This window comes from Asparagus officinalis, chromosome 4 (genome assembly GCF_001876935.1).
Source record: "Asparagus officinalis chromosome 4, Aspof.V1, whole genome shotgun sequence".
NCBI classification, from domain to species: Eukaryota; Viridiplantae; Streptophyta; class Magnoliopsida; order Asparagales; family Asparagaceae; genus Asparagus; species Asparagus officinalis.
Genome location: NC_033797.1, coordinates 110,803,094 through 110,823,513, shown reverse-complemented (window position 1 = coordinate 110,823,513; position 20,420 = coordinate 110,803,094). Strand labels below are relative to the sequence as shown.

At 33.8% G+C, this 20,420-nt stretch overlaps 1 protein-coding gene across 1 annotated transcript in view; it reads right to left on the bottom strand.

Moving 5' to 3' along the window:
* LOC109837960 (dolichyl-diphosphooligosaccharide--protein glycosyltransferase subunit 2-like) overlaps window positions 1-20,420 on the bottom strand; it is a 37,027-nt gene continuing 16,607 nt past the window's right edge. The window contains exons 14-19 of the mRNA XM_020406353.1: window positions 17,501-17,612; window positions 17,345-17,428; window positions 1,701-1,781; window positions 1,404-1,625; window positions 546-668; window positions 1-467 (exon numbers count right to left, since the gene is read on the bottom strand). Of these exons, the coding sequence (XP_020261942.1) occupies window positions 351-467; window positions 546-668; window positions 1,404-1,625; window positions 1,701-1,781; window positions 17,345-17,428; window positions 17,501-17,612 (739 nt within the window). The 3' untranslated portion in view covers window positions 1-350. The remainder of the gene's footprint in view (window positions 468-545; window positions 669-1,403; window positions 1,626-1,700; window positions 1,782-17,344; window positions 17,429-17,500; window positions 17,613-20,420) is intronic.

Below are 20,420 nucleotides of genomic sequence, written 5' to 3'. Positions count from 1 at the left end.
AACAAAATTTCAGTCCATAATATAACATATGAATTTAACTTTACTAATCTCTTTTCCGAAAGGGGGATGTTATCCCCAAAATTCAGCTAGAATTCAAGATGTTTGGCACCAATCAGTATAATACACAACACGCCCCTTACAAGTTAAAGATCCTCAGAAACAGAGCAGCTAATATAATTTCGTCGTTTTTCCTCTACTTCTCAAAACTAGAACATAATAAATATAACATTGATGCTAATCTATTGCCAAACTCTTCTAAGACCACCGAGAGTACAAGAAAATTCCTATGAGAGCGACTGCAGCCTAAAGAAATGAAAACAAAAAGCTCAGGTAAAGGTACTTCAACATCGTCAAGAAGATTTCTGCTTTGCTGAAGAAGACGCAAGGTAGGAGAGGGTCCTATGACCCACAAAGATTAAAAATGCACCAAGGAACCCAAGAACCTTCAGAGTCGTAAAGAGATTAAGCTGTTTCATGGAAGACACCTGTCAGTAGGGAAATAAACTGCAAAGCCAATGATTTGTTGACAGAAGCAAGAACAATACCTTCAACCAGAATAGAGCATAGAGAAGAAGGATCGCAGCAATGCCAGAATGGAAGAGTACAGAGAATGTAGCCGGTAAAGCTGAGGAAGGGAACCCCTTCAGGTTTATTCCCAATCGCATGAGCTGCAAAATGATACAAACATATAAAGCATGTCACTAAACAGAAGAGATAACTGTTCGTTTTGACAAGATTAGGAGGAATTGACCAACGGACGATGATCCATGGATTTTAGGCTTCATATCAGGCAGCATTTTAAACATCATCTTCCTTACTGGTAAAAACTCACATAATACATTGGAGGGATAACCCCCTTGGACTATTTTAATTCCACAGTAACTCCACTGAACTTTGAGGAGTTTTCCACATAACCTCCCTAAACTCCTTTTATTGCACTAAATCCCTTGAAGATTTGTTCACTTTAACCCCCAAAGTGACATTGTCAAGTCTAGCATGTCACGTGCCGAGCGCGTTACAAAATGAGAGGAAAATTTTTAAAAAAAAATTTGCCCTTTTATGCTTTTCTATGATTTCCACTGACATTTTGATGGCTGAATGGTGTTTTCGCCCTAGTGTCCATTAGACTTGACAGTGCTACTCTTGGGGGGCTAAAGTTGAAACTTTTCAAGGGGTTTAGTGGAATAAAAGAAGTTCATAGGGCTTTGTAGAATTAAAACAGCTAAGGGGGTTATATGCAAAACCCCCAAAATCAGGGGGGGGTTTCTGAAACTAACCCTTTAAAATACCTGAAACCTGGATGGATCCACCAAAGTTGCTGCCCTACTACTATGTATCGGCAAGTACTACTGAGTAATCGTGTGTTTCTGAAGTACATTAGTTAAATAGGAAATAAAACTCACTCCAATAAGAAATCCAACAAGCGGTAGAAGAGTAAGACCGAAAAACGTATAAGAAAGCTCCTTAGGAGGTCTCTTCTCTGGTAATCGAAAGATGTGTGATATCTCTTGTTTAGGTCCAAATCTCAAGTAGGGGTCAACAGTTTGAGGAGTGCGAGCTACTTTTTCTGGTGCCTCTGGTAAGTCTAACTCAACATACCCAAGGGCTCGCAAGAAAGAGTTTTCCTGTCCAATAATATGCAACATTTAACAAGGACAAACTTAAAGTTAATGAGTGATGAAAGTGAGATGACACAATACCATTGCTATATCACCAACTGTAAGCTCTATGTCATACTTCCCAGATAGATAGTAGAATTTCTCTACCAGGCTAAGAAAATCCTGTAAGCAAAATTAACCATAGAAGAATGACATCTGTTGTTTGGAAAGCAGTGAGAATTCTAGAAATACAGTGTTATATGTGCATTGAGCCTGACATATATGTATAAAGCTTCCAAGAAAAGCATCATGGTGTCTTAAACATACAATTAATAGGAGTAAGCTCTTGTAAACTCAAGTGGATAGAAGGTCTTCTACACCAACTTTTTTATCCATTAGATTTGCTTTGAGATTCATGTTGGCACGTGATACATAGCAAGGTGCACATCTCAAAGATAACCTTGATATGTGTCACAGGCCAACACGAAACTCAAAGCAAATCCAATCGATAAAAATGTTGGTTGATAGAGGCCTCAATCAACTTAAGTTTATTCTAGCTTCACTCTAATTAATAGAACATTTTATAGCAGTATGTTCTCGTCCGGACAAAAGAAATGAATCACAGAAAGATAAGTCAAGGATTTATAATTTAACATTCCAATTCTTGCCTACTGCACAAGAACAAAGACAACTTGATTTAGCAACATATTCAACAATCCATTGACAATCGACCAATCCATTGACAATCGACTACATATATATGATAATTCATAGTATCAACCTCGTTTTCTACGGTGCTATTGACTATAAGTTGATAGACCTATTTGCACTACGTTCTTATGACTATTGATCTAAAGCCTGCTCCACAGTATTTTCTCTCTTTTGGATGGGCATGTATGTACAAGAGCGATTGGGGCACTTTTCCGAAGGTTAATTTAAGTCTATTCCTCCCAAAAAAATAACTCTATTCCCTATAATATTCTATTCTGTTCTTTTCCTTTAAGTCTATTCCTCCCAAAAAAAATAACTCTATTCCCTATAATATTCTATTCTGTTCTTTTCCTTTCCAGTGGGCTGATCGGGGACTGGGTTAAAGTATACAGAGTATAAGCATCAAGAGAATACTGTATGTCAGAGAAACAATATGCTATATGGTCATTGATTCAAGATTTATGTATTTATACAAATATCAAGTAGATTTGCACAAAATTTCAGAGGGTATGTTTTTATAAACTTTATATGATATTCATTTTTCATTTCCCCTGCACCATTAATCCATAATGTTCTTTCTCCATGTTATATTCACTTCGTAAGCACACCAGAAAAAAGATAGGAAACAAACCAAAACACTGATTCATATTGTTGTGGCGCAGCATTGATGACACCAAGTCTTGTGAAAAAATGACAGGAATGTTCATCTAACGTAAGCCCCCACCAGAACAAACTATTGCCGAAGTAAAATGATAATCACATTTTTATTACATTTTATACCCTCATTATCAATTTAATTTAAATAAATTTGTCACTAATAAACGTATTTTATCTTAATTGCAGGTTGATGAATAAAAGCCCAAGAACAACTCAATATCTCATCTCTCATAAAAGCCCAAGAGTCTCAGCCCAAGAGAAAATCGGAAAAGACTTGCTATCAATACCCCTATCGATACCCCTATCGATACCCCTATCGATACGTGAATATTGTTGGGGAGTTAAGGGCTGAAGTTAATTAGCTTGGGGATCAAGTTTAATCCAAGGACTCTCATTCATTGTTGTAGACTATAATTAGGGGTAGAGAGTGAGGGATTGAGGGTGTGAAAAATTTTGTAACTCCATTTGGAGAGGAGGATTACTCTTAATTGAGAAAACCTTTCAAATTTGTAACTTTTTTTTGCAATCAATAAAAGATTTATTTCACCTCTTCATATTTTTCTTCTCTTTATTTGATAATGATGATGAAGATGAAGATGAAAATAAAGATCAATTTGAAGGTTTGCTTTCATGAGGCTAACCCCTCTTGTAATGTGAATTTTCCTTTTTATTTTTATTTCTTTTATTTTCTACTTGCTTAGTAGTTAGATTTAAATTAATGCCTTGTAGAATAGATTTACATTCTTGTCTTTATTTATTTTTTTATTGTCTTGCACTTTTAATTTATAGAGTAGATTTATTTTCTCGCATAATCTAGATTATCATTTATGTTCTTTTCTTTTACAATTTAGTTAGATTTATTTCCATATTCATCGTGTAAATTTCTTTATTCTCATTTCTATTCTTTGTAATTAGTTTTTATCTTCACTCTTTTCTTCTATTCTTCTCTAGTTTAGATTTTATTTTATTTTTATTTCTTAAGATGTGGAACTAATTCTTGTAGGAAATCTAGAATTGTATGAAACTAGTATAATTTCTTTTATATTGTGTGAATTATTCTCTTGCACTTAAAATGATCATGTGTAGGACAATCAACTAGAGAACCTAATTAGTAGAAAAAGAATGTGATAATCTATGTTTATAGAATGTGATAATCTATGTTTATCTTGAGTGGTTTAATAGGTTATGCTTATAAATTCTAGAATTACTATCTAGTTGTTCTTTTCATGAATATTAATTTTGCTTAGATGATAATTGATAGGTTAAACTTTCTTTAAATGGTTTGATAGTTTATGCTTAATAAATCTAAAGTAAACTATGATACAAAGAGAATGGTTCATAATTTTTAATTGAAATTAGCTAGTGGATTCAATTCTAGATTCCTCATATCTTTAATTGAATCCTCCATCTTTACTTTCTTGAATTTTCTCTTTATTCTTGATTTTTTCATTATTATTTTCTTTGATTCCTTTCTCTCCTCTCAATCTCATTTTATTATTATTTGCGTATATTTACAACCACTCCTCATATCTCTCCACAACCACACGCATTCATCACTCTTAATTGTCACACACACAACATAAGAATCAATTTTAATAATCTCCTACAAACACATTCCTCGTGGGATTGATAACTTTTTATACTATAACTTGATAGTTGTGCCCTTGCAACTCTAGATGTATGCATGTATGACCTATCAAGTTTTTGACGCCGTTACCGGGGACTGGTGCTATTAAGTAGGATTTGAATTATTTTGGTTCTTTAGCTTGTGTTTTCTTGTGAAGGAACCACTTGGAGCTTGAAGATCAAGATTGGAGATCGAGGATTTGAAGATTTGCTTGTGGCAACTCTTTTCTAGAATTTTTAATTCCACCCTTTTAGTTAGTTCTTCACAATTAGAGACAATTAGGATCTAAAAAAAATTATTTTTGCCAACCATAATAAAAATTCACCGTCCACTTGAACAATTACTAACAAGATAATAAATTCAAACAAAAGCTTTTTTCTCATATTTGTTTGATTGTTAACCCTAATTAAAAAAATCTTTTTATCATCCTTTTGTAGTCACTTTTAATTCCTAGGGTTGCATTGCATATAATAGTAGGAATTCACCAAAGTGATTTGAGCATCTTGATTTGGCACACACTTGAAAACATTCTTAAGGGCAAAAACCCCCTAATCAAGATAAGGTGAGGGATTTCATCACCCTTTTCTTAACCCACAAATCACTAATTTCTCATTACACAAACCCAAGCCTTTTTAAAACTCATTAGACGTTGGCCCCTAAGTATTTGAGCTCAATAAGGAGCAAGAAATCTCTAAGTGAACCGGTTCAAGTCTACTTGAATTAGTCGGTGTCTAATGCAAGGTTTAAGGGTTGCATAAAACGCTCCGCAAAGAACGAGTTACGTAATTGATCTTTAATCTCCCTCTAATACTATCCTTACCTGGCTAATTGACCGAGTAAACTTCGAGCTTTTCACTAAAAGAGCTTTTGGTTAGGAGCTGGTCTAGCTAAGTTAGGCTTAACCCTAGAATATAGAGTGATTGACATAAGTGATTGTTTTTTATTTGTTTTACTTAAGTTTTTCTTTTATCTTTTTCTTTCTCAATATCTTTTAGAATTTTTTTTAATTCCTTAAAAGAAAACTATTTTTTTAGAGTTTTAATAAAAATTATAAAAAATTGTTTTGGTGTATGTGAATGTGGATTAGGGATAATACTAATCGTTTAATTCGTTTTGAACCATTTGAAGAAATGGTCAACACTAATCCACCCGTTCTTCAAGATATGTGTTATCCAACTAGGAATGTAATCCCTTCTTGTATTAAGTTACCCGAAACAAATGTAACTAATTTTGAGCTTTGACCGCATTACATAAACATGCTTCCAAAATTCTTAGGAAATGAAACCGAAGACGCTTATATTTTTATCTTCGAGTTTGAGGAAGTGTCTTATGATTAAGATTAGAGGACTTTCTGAGGATGCGATCAAACTCCGATTTATTCCATTTGCTCTTAAGGACAAATCCAAGAAATGGTTGTATAGCTTACCCATGAATTCTATCTCAACTTGGGATGAATTTGTCACCATTTTTCTATAAAAAAAATTCTCTATCCACAAAACGATTAAGCTAAGAAAAAGCATCATGAACTTTAAAATTATCCCGGGAGAGCCATTTTAAAAGTATTTTAACAGATTTAAAGACATTATCCAATGTCCTCACCATAGTCTCGAAAAATAACGATTATGCCAAATTATCTATGAAGGATTGGATTATTCTTCAAAAACTTTCTTAGAATCAATGTCAAGAGGATTTCATAAAGAAAAATGCCGATGAATGGAATAAATCTAGTGGTCTTTCCTTAGAGTCGAACATTGCCTCCGAAGCAAAGATGACGACAATTCTGCGAAGGTTAGAAGCCTTAGAAATTAAGTAACGAGCTCCAGCTCAAATCAATCAAGTTTCTGTCCCAGGTTATCACAACTGTCTTTCTCATGCCCATGTTTTAGAGGAGTATCTTCTCTTAGTAAACACTCAATCATTAGAGCAGATGAACGCTGCATTCCAACACCCTAGAAATGATTTATCTCCAACCTACAATTTTGGTTGGAGAAATCACCCAAATTTTGCATGGAATCAAGAAAATCTCTCCGAAAATCAAAACTTCATTCCCACTTAAAACCAGCAACTCCCTAGAGGAAACACAGTTCCGTTCAATTCACCAAACAACTTTTAACAATCTAATCTACCTTTTCCAAACCAACATCCTCATTCTCATCAACCCATAAATCCTTCGGGCCCTAACCACGAGAAACGTCTTAGTGTCTTAGAAAAGGGTTTAGAGGCTATGATTAAAACTTCTACACAAACCACCACCATGTTGACTCAGTTATCCAACACTCTAAATTCCTTCATGCAAATAACCGGCCAAGTGCTCAACTCGAATACTCAAGCCATAACCAGGTTAGAAACCTAACTTGGTCAACTAGCCAATGCCGTAAGTGAATGAGAGAAAGAAAAAATTTCAAGTCAGCCTGTTATCAACCCTAAAGACAGTGGATCAAGTTCAAACTAACCAGCCCATGTGAATGCAGTTCCCACGCTGCGATCAGGAAAACAGATAGATAATCAAGTTAGAATGCCACCAGATCAAACCCCTTCTCCCATCCAACACACTTCTTCTGATGAAGTAACTCCTTCCGATGACCAAGAAACTGAACACGAGATTGAGCCTATCTAGAAAGGTATAGGCCCGTTGCTCCCTTTCCAGATAGACTCAAACCTAGAAAAAACTCTCCGCAGGTTGAAAAATCCTAGAAACTTTTAATCAGGTCAAGATCAACATCCCTCTCTTAGACGCAATTGAATAAATCCCCTCTTATGCAAAGTTTTTAAAAGACTTGTGCACCAAGAAAAGAACCACGAATGTTCCCAAGAAAGTCTTTTTAGCTGCCAACCTCAGTGAAATATTTTCAAAACTCGTGTCCTTGAAATATAAGGACCCGAGTTGTCCCACAATTCTATGCGTTATAGGAAATACTCACATTGATAAAGCACTTCTAGACTTGGGAGCCAGCATAAACCTTCTTCCTTATTCAGTCTATCAATAGCTAGGTGTAAGAAAACTTAAACCAACAAGATACACCCTACAATTAGCTAATAGATCCGTAAAAATTCACAAGGGAGAGGTAAAGGATGTTTTGATCAAAGTTGGAGAGTATTTTTCCTGTTGATTTTATTGTCTTGGAAACGCAGCCCGTTTTTAATCTCAAAAGTCAAATCTCAGTTATTTTAGGAAGACCATTTTTAGCAACCTCAAACGTTTTGATCAATTGTAGGACTGGTTAAATGAAACTATCTTTCGGGAATATGACTGTTGACTTCAATATTTTTAACCTAGGAAAACAGCCTAGTGATCCATCCGATCAACCTATGGAAGTAAATTTTATTCAGGGAATATCCGATGAACAAGAAGGAGAATGTGAGTAAGATTCTTGTTTATCTGACTTAATTCTTGAGGAGTCTTTCGATGACGAATTAGGATTAGATCCGCTGGTCAATCATGTATCTACAATTGGCTGGCAACGTGAACCTTTAGAAATAGAACCCCGAGTCCAACTTCGCACATCTGTTGAGGAACCCCCTATGTTAGAGCTCAAACCTTTACCTGAAAGTCTAGAGTATGTCTACTTAGGGGAGAATGAGACTTTACGAGTTATCATTTCTTTTGATTTGATAACCGATCAAAAGGAAACTCTTTTAGATGTGTTAAGAGAGAATAGGAAAGCCATTGGATGGACCATGACTAATATCAAGGGAATTAGTCCAATCATTGTTCAACACTGAATCCATTTGATAGATGATGCCAAACCTATCAGAGATCCTCAACGAAGGTTAAACCTGGTAATGAAAGAAGTTAGGAAAGACATTCTGGAATGTCTTGATCATGGAATCATTTATCCCATTTAAGACAGTTCATGGGTGAGTCCGGTCTAAGTAGTTCCAAAGAAATCTGGAATCACTATGATCCAAAATGAGACTAATAAGCTGATTCCCACTCGAATCCAAACTGGATGGCGAGTTTGCATCGACTATAGAAAACTCAACTTAGCCACTCGAAAAGATCACTTCCCTCTTTTATTTATTGACCAAATATTAGAGCGCTTAGCAGGACACGGATTTTATTGTATTCTAGATGGATATTCAAGTTATAATCAAATCCCTATTGCTTCAGAATATCAGGAGAAAACCACTTTCACATGCCCGTATGAAACATTCGCATACCGACGCATGCTTTTTAGGCTGTGTAACGCACCTGCCACATTCCAACGTTACATGATCAGTATTTTTCCGATATGGTAGAGAGATTTCTAAAAAATTTTATGGACTTTTTTATTTTTGGTGACACGTTATCTAAGTGTTTCATCATCCTAAACTAGTGCTATCACAGTGTAGGGAGAAAAATCTGACTCTCAATTGGGAGAAATATCATTTCATGGTCAAACAAGACATTGTCTTAGGACGTGTAGTTTCTAATAGAGATATTGAAGTGGATAAATCTAAGGTAGACCACATTTCTAACCTTCCTCCTCCCAAAATAACAAGGATGTCAAATCATTTCTTGGTCATGCTGATTTTTATAGATGTTCATCAAAGATTTTAGCAAGATTGCTAGATCATTGACCAATCTCTTAACCAAAGATACATCATTTGATTTTTTTTCCCCTGAATGCCTTAGAGCTTTTGAGTATCTGAAAAAAGAGCTAACCACAGCCCCTATCATTCATGCATCAGATTAGACTTTACCCTTCGAATTAATGTGTGATGCAACCGATTTTATAATTGGTGTTGTTTTAAGACAACGGATTGATAGAAAACCGCATGTGATCTACTACGCCAGTAGGACTCTAAACGATGCCCAACAAAATTACTGTCACTGAGAAAGAGTTTTAGCTGTAGTCTTTACCTTAGAAAAATTCAGATCCTATCTCATCGGATCTTTAACCAAAGTTTTCACGGATCATGTCACCCTTAAGTTTCTTTTGACCAAAAAGGATGCCACCAAAAAAGATGTCAAAGCACGGCTCATTAGATGGATACTCATGCTTCAAGAGTTTGACATTCAAATTCTTGACAGAAAAGGAGCAGAAAATCCCGTAGCAGATCACCATTCTAGACTTCCGAATGAGCCAACATCAAACGTCCCAATCAACGAATATTTTCCAGACAAACAACTCCTACAAATCCAATATGTTCCGTGGTTTGTCAATATTATGAATTACTTGGTCATAAAACAAATTCCTTCTCATTGGTCTAAACAAGATAGGTCTTATTTCCTCTCCTAGGTAAAATACTTTTACTGGGATGATCCATATCTGTTTAAATACTATCCTGATCAGATTTTTAGATGTATTCCAAATGAAGAAATTAGGGGTGTTTTATTCTTTTGTTATGAGCAAGCATGCGGGGGTCACTTTGGCCCAAGAAAAACAGCTGAAAAAATTCTCCAGTGTGGGCTATACTGACCCACTCTTTTTAAGGATTCCTATGAGTTTTGCAAAACTTATAACCGTTGTCAAGTCTTAGGGAAAGTTACTAGAAAAAATATGTCCTTCCAACCCATCTTAGTTGTTAAACTTTTTGATTTGTGGGGTATAGATTTTATGGGACCATTTTCAAATTCCTTTGAAAATATCTATATTCTAATAGCCGTAGAATACATGTCAAAATGGGTTAAAGCGATAGCTTGCAAGGCTAATGACAACAAGGTTGTCAAATTTTTGAAGGAAAATATTTTTGTACGGTTTGGAGTGCCCCGAGCTATCATTAGTGATAATAGTACATATTTTTGTAACCGTTCTTTTGAGACCTTGATGAGAAAATATTTGATCACACACAAATTATCGATTCCTTATCACCCCAAACCAGTAAAGTAGAGGTCACAAATAGACAGATCAAATAAATCTTTAAAAAAACAATTAATCATAACAGAAAGATTGGTCTGTAAAATTATGTGATGCTCTATGGCATATCGTACAATCTTCAAAACCAATTTTGGGATGTCACCGTACAGGCTCTTGTTTGGAAAAGTGTCATCTATCAATGGAGTTGGAACACCAAGCAATATGGGCTATTAAACAATTGAATATCGACTTAGACTCGACAGGAAAAACCACATTGCTCCAATTAAATGAGTTGGAAGAAATTTAAAACAATGCATATATAAACTCAAATTTACAAAGAGAAAACCAAGATTTTTCATGATAATTCAATTTTACGAAAAAATTTCACACCGTGATAGTTTTACTTTACAACTCAAAATTGCATCTTTTTCCCAAAAAATTAAGATCAAGATGGACAGGTCCATTTATTGTTAATCGAGTTTTCTCACATGGGGCTATCGAGATAGAAAATCCTAAAAATTATCATATTTTCAAAATTAATGATCAGCTTTTAAAACTATTTTTAGAATATTCTACGCTCGAAGAGGTGTTAGTTCTTCATGAACCACAATATTTGTTAAAAAAAGAAAAAAAAATATATTCCCTCATTTTGTTTAGCCCATAAAATAATAATAATAATAATAATAAATATTTTCGAATATTTTCAATTTTATAAAAAAAGAATTTTTTTGAATATTTTCTATCTTATAAATAAAAAAACAAATTTCAAATAAATTATAAGTTGTCATGGGCTTTAAAAAAACATATTCCAAAGCCCACAACATTCAGCGACCCAGAAAAAATGCAATGAAAAAGAAAAAAATTCAATCGAGCCCACATTCAACAGCCTAAAAAAGAATATTTAAGCCCATAAACACTAAGCAGCCCAATAAAAAAATCATAATAACGTGTTTGGGTTGAGCGGCCCAAACTGCATAGTGTATCGATACCCAGAATCACTGCCTCAAAAACCGAACCAGCCTTATCTTCTTCATCTGTTTTCCAAACCCGAATTTTTCCTCTCAAACCCTAAATTTCACCCACTAATCCAAAAGAGATCCGACCAATTGGAGGTGTTTTCTTCAATATTTTTGGGCTTCTTCCACCTCTAAACATCTCCCCAAGGTATAATTCTCTTGATCTTGTAATTTCAATTTTCTCTATTTTGTCAATGTGTATATGGGTGATCTAGTGGTTGAACCATGGAAAATATTGGGTTGTTATCACAATTATGCAAGAATTAATCGTAGAAATTGATCAATTTGTCAATTTAAAGTTTGTATTGGGTGTTTTGTGCAAAATCCGCAAATTCAAACATTCGAATTTAACTTGGGTGGAAAGTGATTAATTTTCCAATAATTTCAAATTAAAGTTTGAATTGGGTGTTTTGTTCAAAATCCGAAAATTCAATTTTGGGTGTTTTGTGCAAAAGCTAAAAATTCAATTTTAGTTGTTTTGTGCAAAATCCGAAAATTCAAACATTCGAATTTTAACTTGGGTGGAAAGTGATTAATTTGTCAATAATTTCAAATTGAAAGTTGAATTAGGTGTAATTATCAAATATGAAAAATTGACAATTTGTTATAATGGAGAAGATTGGGTAGAATTTGTTAATAATTGCAAATTGAGGGTGTTATATCAAATTCAAAATTTGTAAGGTTTAGCTTATTGTTTGTCATATCAAACATGCATTATTCATAGATGAAGTTATCAAAAATTTGACATTTTTGGTCCAAAGAGTAATTTTTAGGAATATTGTTGACAAATCAAAATTTTGATAACTTGAAATTAACTCATGTTGAGTAATTTATAGCTAAATTCTTTAAAAAAAGGTGGGATTTTTGTTGCTTTCATTATATTAAAATATCATTTTTCTGTAGATGTCCCCTAGAAAAAGATCCCGAGCAGGTTTATCATCCTCTCAAGTTTCATCTGATGACGAAATAGATAGACACAATCTTGGCCATGATTATGGGTCTAAATATTCATTTCGAGAGATTTTCAGATTAGTGCACTTCAAACTTATAGATCTACACTTGATATGTTGATCGCAGTAGGACCAAGGTTTTAAATATCGCCCGACATGTCCGACATATCGACCGACATATCAGTTTGAGGGTTTGACCGACACGACATGGATGTTTTCAACTCGTATGTCAGTTTTTAGGGCCAAATCGAAAATATCAGGGTCATATCAGGCATATCAGCCTATTTTTTAGCTTTGAAAAATCGACCGATATGGTACTTTTTTTAAGATCTGTTTTTTGTTATCGGGTTTGGGTTTAGTGATAAATACCCAAACTCGTTTGACCCGTTCTCATGTTTAAGGGTTTCTTATGAACCCGATAGAAAGAATTTATGAACCCAAATTCATATATTATTTATTTTTTTATATGTTTAGTCTATAGAATTTATAAAATATGCTTATATTGAATTTATGAATGCTTAGATTACATTTAGGACATGATATTATACATATGCGCACTACCCGATATGACAATCCGATATTTAGTCAATGTCCCCCGATATATCCCCGATTTCCGCTATCCGACATGGATTTCAGTCATCCGACATGAACCCGACATCCGATTTTTAAAACCTTGAGTAAGACTTCGGGGTATGATGGATAAACCCCTAGAAAAAGCCAATATTTTTTTAGTTCGTGAATTCTATATTAGATGGGAATTTGATCCAGATAGATAATTTTCGGCTTTTTCTATAGTTAGGGGTGTTAAAGTTGTCTTTGATCTTCCCACAATTCGAGATATTCTTGGACTTAAGGAACCACCGACCGATGTACCCGATTACTTTCAGTTAGTTTCTAACTTACAACCCGGTACACCAGAATATAATGATATGTCCATGATTTTGTGTAGGAGGATCTTCACATCCAGCTTTGGTTCATGAAATCTCAAACCTAAATATATAGATTACTTAATTTTTTTATGAACTTTGATCTAAAACCCACCACTACATACACTTCCATTACCACCCATGATATACTCATCTATTGGATAGCCACTGATCGGCAGTTTGATATAGCCAGGATTATGTGTGGATGAGATCGTCAGTGGAGGGTGTACTAGAGTGGACCAGGACACAGTATAGATCACGAGTTCAGCTTATTTACCCATATTTGATTACTAGACTCTGCCACAGATTTTCCGTTACAGTTTTCACAGAGGATAGGTTAGAAGCAGGGAAGGGATTATAAACAAATCAGACTGTGAAAAGCATTTCAGGGTGAGATCAATCTAGTTCTTCACGTAGAGCTCCTCCTCGGCACCAACCGGCTACGCATGACCTCATTCGTGAGGAGCAGACTAGGATGCAAGGTCAGATAAACAGGATGTACGGTCAGATAAACTACATCACCGAGTCCTTAGCATATTTGATGAGAGAGTGGCAAAGGGTGCATAGAGATACAGCTGAACCTCCACCTGAGCTTCAGAGTTTTATCACACCACTTCAACCTGATGATTTTTCGGGAGGATGAAGCTGGACAGAGTATAGGCATTGCCACTGATGATGCGGACGATGATCCATCTAGTGATGAGCAGTAAGGAATGTTTCTTTTACCCAGTATTTGACTTTTATTTTGGCATGTATTTATATATTGTGATATTTTGGATGTTATTGATAGTATTTGCCTTGAGGACAATGCAAAATCTAGGTATGGGGGTGTAAGATAGTTAGCTGTTTCTTTGTATTTCGCTTCATTTGTTAGTTAGTATTTTATTTTTTTAGTTTTAGTAATTTTTTTCCTTCTTTTTTTATTCCATTTTTCTAGTTAGCACTTTTCTTTTAGTTTTTAGTCAATTAAAAAAAATTTATTATTTCTGCCAATTTGATCAAATCAATGTATAATTGATCTATTTGATAACTTTTAAATTCTCAAAAAACCCTAGTTAGTTTTATACTCAAGTTCACCTTTTATGATAACTCTAAATAAATTTCTTAAGAAAAAATTTTCAAAGTAGTGTACTTCTCACTAAAGCCTTAACTTAGACTTTTAACTAAAATAATAAAAAATTTACATGCTTAGCTTAGTTAAAAATAATTTTTTAAGTGGTCTTGGTCTACAATTTTTTTAGGTTACATATATATATATACACACACATGTATATATATATATATATATATATATAAATATAATCAGAGAGAGAGAGAGATTAATGGGTATCATATGTCATATTGAGAGGATTCCCTCATATACAATGATGTGGCACAATCTCCACCAAGTGAATAAAGTAGGAGAAGGATGCTCATAAATACACTTGGTGGAGATTGCTGCACATCATTGTATATGAGAGAATCCTCTCATATGACATATGATACCCATTAATCTATAATATATATATATATATAATATATATATATATATATATATATATATATATATTAAAAAAACTCTTGAATTAAGGTGATTCTGTCTTATAAAGCCTAAGTTGACCGAGTAATTAAGCCCAATGAGTATTTCCATACTTATTCACCTAAGCTCAATTGGGTTAGGATTCATTGGCCCAAAACTCGTTAAATGGTCACTTAGAAAGCCCAATAAAGTAGATAAAAATCACCAAGGAATAAAGAGTGAAAAAATATATTAATAATGTTTATATATTTGTATATATGGTCTTGAAAAAAAATGATTTTTACTAAGAGACTTAAAAATTGTTTAAAACAAAGAGCTAGCATGTTCTTTTCAAAACTTTTAATTAAATTTTTAAGTTAGACTTGGTTTTGTATAGCTATAATGAAAAGATTTTCTAGGAGATTTACCTTATTATATATAAAAACGTTTTCTTGAATAATAACTAGCTTCAAGTAGAATGTTTAAATATATCAAGGACATTAATTATTCACTAACTTCTTTGAATTGATAAAATAATCAAATTTTGTGAGTATATTCACTGTAAACCCTCATGAGACTACAACTCGTCCTCTAAGGTAACCTAGGGGTTTAAAGGTCTGTTCTATGCGCTAAATACAACCGCGATTCCTGCAAAAGTGAGTTAAGATTTTTAATTTCTTTCTTTGCTAGAGGACTAGCAAAAGTTTAGGTATGAAAGTATTTGATAATCATATTTTTATTACATTTTATACCCTAATTATCTATTTAATTTAAATAAATTTGTCACTAATAAACGTATTTTATCTTTATTGCAAGTTAATGAATAAAAGCCTAAGAACAACTCAATATCTCATCTCTCATAAAAGCCTAAGAATCCAAGCCCAAGAGAAAATCGAAAATGACTTGCTATCGATACGGTATCAATAGCGGTATCGATACCCCTATCGATACTCGTATCGATACCGGTATCAATACCCCTATCGATACCCCTATCGATACGTGATTACTGTTGCGAAATTAAGGGCTAAAGTTGATTAGCTTGGGGATAAAGTTTAATCCAAAGGCTCTCATTCATTACTGTAGACTATAATTAGGGGTAGAGAGTGAGGGGTTGAGGGTGTGAAAAATTTTATAACTCCATTAGGAGAGGAGGGTTACTCTTAATTGTGAATACCTTCCAAATATGTAACTTTTATTGCAATCAATAAAAGATTTTTTTCACCTCTTCATATTTTTCTTGTCTTTATTTGATGATGATGATGAAAATGGAGATCAATTTGAAGGTTTGCTTTCATGAGGTTAACCCCTCTTGTAATGTGAATTTACCCTTTCATTTTTATTTCTTTAATTTTCTTCTTGCTTTAGCAGTTAGATTTACATTAATGCCTTGTAGAGTAAATTTACATTCGTCTTTTTTTATTGTCTTGCACTTTTAATTTGAAGAGTAGATTTATTTTCTCGCATAATCTAGATTTTCATTTGTCCTTTTCTTTTACAATTTAGTTAGATTTTTTCCATGTTCATAGTGTAAATTTCTTTATTCTCATTTCTCTTCTTTGTAATTAGTTTTTATCTTCAATCTTTTCTTCTATTCTTCTCTAGTTTAGATTTTATTTCTTTTTATTTCTTAGATGTGGAACTAATTTTTGTAGGGAATCTAGAATTGTATGAAACTAGTCTAATTTTTTTTATATTGTGTGAATTATTCTCTTGTACTTAAAATGATCATGTGTAGGATAATCAACTAGAGAACTAATTGGTAGAAGAGGAATGTGATAATCTATGCTTATCTTGAGTGGTTTGATAAGTCATGCTTATAAATTCTAGAATTACTATCTAGTTGTTCTTTTCATGAATATTAAGCAAATGAGAATATTAATTTTGCTTAGATGATAATTTGATAGGTTATACTTTCCTTAAATGGTTTGATAGTTTGTGCTTAATAAATCTAAAGTAAAATATGATACAAAGAGAATGGATCATAATTTATAATTAAAATTAGCTAGTGGATTCAATTCTAGATTCCTCATATCTTTAATTGAATCCTTCATCTTTACTTTCTTGAATTTTCTCTTTATTCTTGATTTTTTCATTATTATTTTCTTTGATTCCTTTCTCCAATCTCATTGTATTGTTATTTGCATATATTTACAACCACTCCTCATATCTCTCCACAATCACACGCATTCATCACTCTTAATTGCCACACACAACAAAAAATCGATTTTAATTATCTCCTACAAACACATTCCTCGTGGGATCGATAACTTTTTATACTATGACTTGATAGTTGTGCACTTGCAACTTTTAGTTATCATTTATACCCTATCATAAAACAACATGTGAAAGGTAACTAAAAAACCCTAAAAAGATGCATATTTCTAATTGTAAGCTCTTAAAATTTCTCAAGTATGTATCTAGACCACCAGGTTAACATATGTAATACTTGAAGTAAGCACCTAACACAATATCCTTAAATACGATCTTCAATAAGAAATAAAACTTTAAAAGGAGTAATAGCTTTTCTATTGCAATCAGCTAGTGCACATAAGCAGATTAGTAAGAAGAGTGGAAGCCTAACCAATACTATCTTGAACTGCCTTGCTGAATGCTCCAATATAAAAATATGCTCCAGTTTGCTCTCGTGTCTCAGTTTAAGCAACACCTACAATAGATTCTTTACATTAGGTCACACAGAAATACTTAAAAAGTACAAAAGGCAGTAAAGAGTTGATACCTGATGTGGCTTAAAACCATGTCCAAGAGGAGTGGTTAGTTGGAAAGATAGACGTAACTTCTGCAAATGGTTTGCTGATAGTGACAGTGCATTATCTTTTGCTAAATCTAACCTGCAAGGGTAATCAAAAGTGAATCATGACATATGATAAGTACACTGAATCGCAAAGCCCATGGGCGGAACAAGGTAAAGTTGTAAACTAGGATGTGAGTACAATATGAGGAATCAGGGGTCTGCTAGAATAGCAAACAAGTACGTTCATAGAAAAAAATGGATTGAAGTGTTTTAGAAAGTGGTTTGGCCATCCATCTATTCAGCTACCAAGGCAGAAGCAGCAGATAAGCCTTCTTAAATCAGTCTAGGCTCTGCCAATTATGAGCTTGGGTGCCTAGGCATTTTAGGCCCCACAAAACATTCCAATTTGGTTATTAAAAGTAAGCCGGCTTAATATGGTGTGAAACCTGCTTTAAGTGGCTTTCACTGGATTAAACTATGGTTTTTACACCTAATTTGCAGACCCATCTCTTCAGCCTTGCCTCTCCTCATAACACTGCAGCAGCTGAAAAAAACTATACCTATGTTCAATTAAATTTTACGTGTAGTTATTTCTAAACTTTGATTTTCTTTGTTCTGCTTCTTCTCCCATCTCTCCTCTATCCAATTCTTTCCTTGTCTTCCTACTCCATTAAATGATGATGCTCTTCTGCTACTACCAGAGGCTCATGCTATAACTGCCTCCGCCCAAGGCTTTTATAGCCAGAACCTCAGCTTGGGACTATTGCAGATACCACCGTATTATTTTCATTTTCTCATCCTGCTCTTACTACTGCGACGCTACTGAAACTAGAACGATTAAAAGAAAAGTGAAAATTGGTTTCCTTTAGTTCTTATAGCTAACTATTCATCGTCTGCCCCTTTAATTTTTTAGTATTTTGTGTATTTAGGAATTTATCATTAATTTGAAGAACAAAAATGCAAAAGAAATGCCTAGGTGGGACCTAGGTGTCCGACTAAGCACTTGGGTGCTGGGCACTCAAGTGTCCGCAGACTCTCGGTTTTCAAAAACATTGGTTTTAAAACTATTACAAGTCAATACCTGCCACTAGGGTTGGAACTATTACAAATACGGTTGGGTGTCCGGACATGGGACAGACACAGCAAATTTATACGAGGCAACATACGCACATACATTCATGCATGCATGTATACATACATACAAGAATGTGTGCATGCATGCATGTATGCATATAAAATATTTACGTTAGATCAAATATTGAATTAAAATATTATAACATTTGTTTGTTTACTTTACTATCTATATCAAGTTATCAATTATTATGAATCAAGTTAAATCAAACTAAGAATTAAGTTTTAACAACACAAGTTTAGTTTTGATCGCGTGGGATACAGTGGGTATTTTCCACATATTTTAGGTAATGGGTTTCGGTTTGCAATTCAAAAACCAATTGGTTTTGAGCTCGATATACCATAGGTGATACCTGTTAAGTAATGGGGAAATCAAATTTTTCTTTGAACTACACATGTACATGGCGTGTCCATGGCGAATCCATGTCTGACACGTGTCCGACACAAATACGGCACCCACGATGAAGTCTGCCACTAGACAATCAAAACTATATATTAAATGGTAACTCTTATGCCAAAAAAAGAAAAGACAGAATTAAAATAAACTAAAAGGGGACCGTGATAGGTATGGTAATGAAAGGAATCACAATAATGTGAACTTTGAAGAAAGTTTTGTATTAAAATAAACTTAGATATAGGCTAAGTTTCAAGGAAATTTTTCCCATTAAATCAATGATCTGAATGTATAAGCATTTTGAACTATGCTTTTGCATTAAAACTACCATGCCTACGCAAATTCCAAATCCTACTGAATGTTCAAATTATAAAGTACTCCATGATCTTAAAATGATGCATCCGACATCATCGAACAAAGGAATTCAACATATATAATGTGTTCTTCTCCACAGATCCTCCAACAATGTCAATGAATACATATTTATATAATCCCTAAAATATAAGAAGTGATATAATAGTGATTGGTGATGGCAATCCTAATTTCTTTGGCTTATACCGATTTTGTTTTTGCTTTGCCATATTACATAGATGTTTAAAAGCTAGATAGGTAAATTTTTATCTTTTCCTTTTGTATCCTCCATGGTCTTTTATATTACTATCTTTCCCACAAGTTGCAAGGTAAAGAATCCAGGGTATTTGAGGAAAGTAATGTACCAAAATTTGACAGCTACTGTCCACAACTTATTTCCATTTCTATCCTTTATACGCTTCGTTTTTTTCTAAATTTTTCACTGCTAATAACTACAGTGTGAGGGGCAATTTTGGGATATGGTTGCAAGTTTTGTTATTTCCTGATCATCTCTTTGGTTCCTATTTTTCCCTCTTCACTTTTATTCTTTGTTTCTTGGATTAGAGGGTATTTTAGGGAGGCTACTAACTAAATTTCAGCCCCCCTAAGCATTTTCCCCCTTTTTTTAGCGGTGAATAGATGGGAACAAGGAGTCGGTGGTGAGGGATAGTGTGGAGATGAGGGAGGACATGATAGAGTTGATTATTTAATGCGATGGGGAAGTTCATAAGAAAGGATTTTCGGATTATGGAGATGAAAATTACTATCAGAATTGGACCAGAGTTCAGAGGAGAGGAAAAGGGAGGTTTTAGGGTTTTGTTGCCACTATAAGACTAACTTCCTTCAAAAAAAAATGAATTTTTGTTTTCCATTATTGGACCTCATAGTTATTCTCTATTCTTGTAATGATAGAAGTGAATTTTCCTCTTTGGCATCAAATTGACAATATCAACAGATCGAATTTATCTTCCTGTCAACAGATTTGTATAGTATTCTGTTAAAAGTTCAACCATTTTAGATGTTACCTTA